This window comes from Camelina sativa, chromosome 18 (assembly GCF_000633955.1).
Source record: "Camelina sativa cultivar DH55 chromosome 18, Cs, whole genome shotgun sequence".
NCBI lineage: Eukaryota > Viridiplantae > Streptophyta > Magnoliopsida > Brassicales > Brassicaceae > Camelina > Camelina sativa.
This window is the reverse complement of record NC_025702.1, coordinates 15,757,959-15,762,746: the sequence shown is the minus strand read 5'-3', so window position 1 is coordinate 15,762,746 and position 4,788 is coordinate 15,757,959. Positions and strand designations below refer to the sequence as shown.

The window sequence follows — 4,788 nt, the reverse complement described above, 5'->3', positions numbered from 1 at the left end:
TTGAAATGGTGTGTGTGTATATATATGTAAAAAAAATATCATTTGTGAATGTGTATTTCTTCAAGAAAATATAATATTTTCTTGCGTAGCCGGCTCATGAACATATTATGAAACACTTTAGAGATGCATGAAGATTACATTTACTTAGATAGACGTTTGAAGGCAACTTAGAAGAAATTGAGAAGCTACGGGATTAATAACATTAATAAGGAAGGAATTTACATAAAGCTCAGAAGGAATAGAAAGAACAAAACAACCAAAAATAAAATACAAAAATGAAGAGAAGATAAAAGAAAACAAAACAAGAATACAAAACTAATAAGCCTTGCAAGGTCAAGAAAAAAAATCTTCTAAAATATGGAAGTATTTTCCTATTAATGATACAGTAGAAACAAAAATAGTTTTTGTTCGTAAAAAAAAAAGAGCTCAGCAAGGATAATGCCAATGGAACACTAATGTCCAAGAAATCTTCTTCTCCGTGAGATACTCACACGTTCGAAAGTACACCCATGATGTAATGGAGGAACCAGAAAAAGTTGAAAGGGAGAAACGATCATCACTATAATCATAAATGTCATGATGATGATGATCATGAGCTGATGAGCATATGAATCAAGAAGAAGAGGAATGATATGATATGCTTTTGCTCTGAAGTGATGATGTGAGAGGGGCAGGTGAAGTTTTGTGTTTATATATAGGGAAATAAGAGGATGAAACTAATAAATGGAAGCTAGACCTGCCTGTATTTAATAAATAAAAAAAACATGAATTAAAGCAAGATAAATCGTAAAAGAAAACTAAGGTTAATAAATATTCACATTTGCCAAAAGATTGTAAAGGATATAAGGATTATTTAAGATAGTTTCTTGGTGCACAAAATGAAAGGAAATACAAAGCTTTATTTAATCTACTTATACACGTTACATTGAAAAGTCGAGTAGTATTACTTATTCTATCAAATAGTCAGAGAATCTGAATATTTATTATTAAAAAAAAAATCACAACAAAATGCGAGAGAGTACCCCATACAAAATGATAGCTGAAATTACACGTTAAACGAATTTCGAGTTGATAAGCAGTAAGCACTTTGAAACACTAGTAAGACTGTGTTTTAGGTATAAAAAAAAAAGCATGTATATTATTACTTCTCTAATTTGTACTACAAAATCTTGGAAATCACGATTGGTTCTCTAATTTTAATTCTTCAGAAAAACAATTGGTTCGTTTTTCTTATCAAGATTTGCTTCCGTTTTAAGTTTTTTTTTTTTCTTTTTATAGTTGAGACAGTTGGTCTCCTCATTTTTTTACGTTTTTTACCGTCTGCGTTACGAAGTCTCTGGTGGAATCAATTTAGCTCTCTCCTTCTTTTCTTACATTTAAAGATTCATATCCTCGTTTTACGTATCAGTTTAAGAAAATCATGGTTTCTCATTTCCAGAAATTAATAAGCTAAGTTAGCTAGTGAGAAGTGGAAAAACTCAAAACCTAAAACCGCAAAGCTATACACATTTTTATATAAAGAGCTAGACAGGAGATTCATCGGGTTTTTGTTATGTACTTTAACTATACCATCTCTTCTTTTTTTTTGTCAAACTATACCATCTCTCGTGTAATAAATTAAGTAACCAATAGAAAAAAGAGCTCACCTTCTCCAACTAATAAAATGAGTTATTTATTAAAACAATAACAAATGTGAAGGACGGGTGAGTAATTTACAGTAACAATTCAGTGTGATGTATTTAATGGCGCTTATATATGTAAAGAGGAGAAGAATACAAAAAGCTGCAAAATGTATAAATAGGTGTAATCATCACAAAACTTTGGGATGTGACAATACATTGTCAAGCTTCTGTCTCTTTCTTCTCTGTTCTTCTTCTCTCTGAAAGGGTCTTTAATACTGTTATAGTAATTTCTTTTAACTATTCTCAGAAACAGGGAAAAACAAAAGTAAAGTTTTTGAAACTGAAGAAAAATGTACATGCATGGCTTATTTATTACCTATTTCTTCAACGTTCAGATTGTCCAAGTCAAAGAATCTCTTATACCAATATAGAAAGTGGGACATGACGACTTTGAAACTCCTATTTTTCCAATTGGTGCAGAAAATATATATTAATTACTTTTGTCAACTCTGTTTTTGTTTTTTTTTCAGAAAAAAAAACTCAAGTCACACCTAAATAAAGATAACAAAACACAATATCGTCAAAAAAAAAAAGATAACAAAACACAATCGTATTTGTGGGGTTTAAATTGCAAACTCTTTTCATTACAATTGAGCCCAAACAGATATAAAAGCCCATTTAAAAGTAATGCGGTGAGATGAGCAGTCTCCACAGAGTGGACGACACTATTATTATTATCTCGGACTAAAGCGTTCAGAGGTATCTTCAGATTCTGTGAGTTGGATTATTTTGCATGCATCGATTTAGTAGTTAGTACATTTGAATTGTAACAACTATACATGATTTGATTTTTTTAATTGAAGATTCGAACAAGTATCTCGGTCGATGTTCCTAGTGTTACATTCTTGTTATTCCATCGTCGTTGGGTAAAGAGTTAAGGAGACTTGAGTTTATAAATGTATGTTGTTAACAACAATTTCAAACTTCTTAACCGTATTAAGCCTCTAGCTCTACTTATTGGAGATTTATTTCGGCCCATATAGGCCCATATTTGTTTAATGAGTTGTATAGTCTCTGATATTTCCAACTTAAAATTATGGCACTGCGTTTCTGTATTAATTTCTATTTTGGTAGTCTGTATAGTACAAAAGCTTTTCAAAGTTCTCGGAAAATGTATCCGTTTATTGCCAATTCCACTGTTAAATCTCTCTATCAAATGACGTATCAAACATTTTGCTTTACGACTTTGACTATTTGATTTGAGAATGGTAGGTACACACACTCCCATAAAACCCACTCACACACTCAAAAGACTCTCACTCACACCCACACACACACTTATTACATGTTGAAGATGTTCTATATAATAACTCCACAGCTTCTTCATTTGTAGAACTATGACTCAAAGCAAAAACAAAAGATGGCGTTAGAAACTGGATTTCCTCCATTTCCAGATTTCCTCAAGATCTTCAACTCCCATGAACATTCTCAACGTTTGGTAAGTTACCATCTTTCTCTCTCTCTGTTTATCCTCTCCAAATCACAAGTCTTACTAGGTTGTAGAATACTAGAATGATTTAAGATTATTCTGGAATGGTTTGTTTGTGTAGTTTGTGTTCATGCCGTTAGTTTAAGTTAAACTGACAAAAAAAATTTGCCATCTTTGTTTGCTCTGTACAACTTGAAATATTGATTCCTCTACTCTTTATCTTCTCTTAGCTCTGCTTCTTTAACTTTTTTAGTTTTAATCCTCTGTTTTATATACTTTGATTCATCATTCATGTACTTTAGACTAGATCTTACTGGATTCATCTATTTGACTATTAGAGAGTTTGGTTCTGTTCTTGATTTCTAATAAGTGTCTGGTCCTGCTTCCTAGGGTTTCGTCTTGTTCCTGATCTCTTAGGGTTTTGCTATGTTCAACTCCAAATCTGATTCCTCTGTTCTTGATGTCTAGCTGTCACTTAGTGGAATGTTTCACCTACCTATGTTATTGTCATTTTTTAGGTAATCCCAAGAGGCTACAAACAGTACTATCCAAACCCTCTTCCTCAGACCGCTGTTCTTAAAAGGGCCGAAGGAAAGTTTTGGACTGTCAGATGGACGATAAGCCAAGAGGAGACTATTAGTTTCCAAGAAGGTTGGGAAAAGTTTGTTAGAGGCAATGGTCTCATTGACAGAGACTTCCTCTTGTTCACTTATGATGGTTCTCGGAGCTTTTGGGTTCGCATCCACCGAGATGGCCTTCCTCTGGAGCCAAGCTGTCCCATCAAGATACAAGAAATATCGGATGATGAAGATGAGACAGTGGGTGATGATGATGGCCGTGATCATCATATGGAAGAAGGAGATACCTATGAGAACATGGTCGTTTCTCTTTCTCTAGGAAGCAGCGACGAAATTAATGGGGATGATGAAGATGAAGATGATGATGATGATTATGATGATGATGAAGATACAGCGACTTGTGTAGTTAACAAAGCTAGTGGAAGCTCTTACAAGAAAGGTAAAAGCCACTTGTCCAATATTTTTTCTTTTCCATCAAAATGTATTGATTCTAAAAATACATTTTTTTTTGTGTGATCTTCAGCAAGAAGGGTGAAAAAGACTCGTGCTACTTCCATTGCTGATTCTGTTAAGGTGCAAACGTATCTTGAAAATCCCAAAAACCCGTTCTTTATTTCAACTTCATCGTGTTCAAGGCGTGTCTTGGTAAAAGATTTATTTGAGTACTCTTTTAAATTTCTTTCTTGTGTGACAAAATTTAACTATCTACTTACTCATAATAAGGTGTCTTGATTTGTTTAATGTTTGATCGTATTCGTAGGTAATTTCTATGCAAGCAATAAAAGACTTTAAGTTGAAGTTTGAGAACACAATCAATCTCGTCGATGATTTCGGGTTGTTAAAGAGAAAGGTTGGGAAATGGAAAGATCGTGTTGTGGTACACAAGTGGGACGAAATGTACAACAGGAACAAAATAAAGCCGGGAGACATAATCATATGTGAGATTCTGCGTGAAGGAGATGTTGTTCGCACCGTCAAAGTGCACTTCGTGAAGAACTGAGAAGTCTAGTTTATTTATCGTTTTATGGATATGTTGAAACCTTTGTCTCTAGCCTCTAGGCTCTTGTTGAAGTTATGAACTTGGGATCTTGTTCTTTTA

At 33.5% G+C, this 4,788-nt stretch overlaps 1 protein-coding gene across 1 annotated transcript; it reads left to right on the top strand.

Moving 5' to 3' along the window:
* On the top strand, positions 2,956-4,788 carry LOC104761860 (B3 domain-containing protein At5g57720-like). The gene is made up of 4 exons (XM_010485005.2): positions 2,956-3,120; positions 3,630-4,128; positions 4,213-4,334; positions 4,450-4,788. The coding sequence occupies exons 1-4, from the start codon at positions 3,043-3,045 to the stop codon at positions 4,687-4,689; spliced, it is 939 nt and encodes a 312-aa protein (XP_010483307.1). The 5' UTR covers positions 2,956-3,042; the 3' UTR covers positions 4,690-4,788.

What these genes read in the sequence shown, in the direction of transcription:
- LOC104761860 (XM_010485005.2), top strand. Translation starts at nt 3,043, where the DNA reads ATGGCGTTAGAAACTGGATTTCCTCCATTTCCAGATTTCCTCAAGATC. An exon ending in ATGAACATTCTCAACGTTTG is followed by an intron (nt 3,121 to 3,629) that starts GTAAGTTACCAT and finishes GTCATTTTTTAG; the next exon opens with GTAATCCCAAGAGGCTACAA. An exon ending in TGGAAGCTCTTACAAGAAAG is followed by an intron (nt 4,129 to 4,212) that starts GTAAAAGCCACT and finishes TGTGATCTTCAG; the next exon opens with CAAGAAGGGTGAAAAAGACT.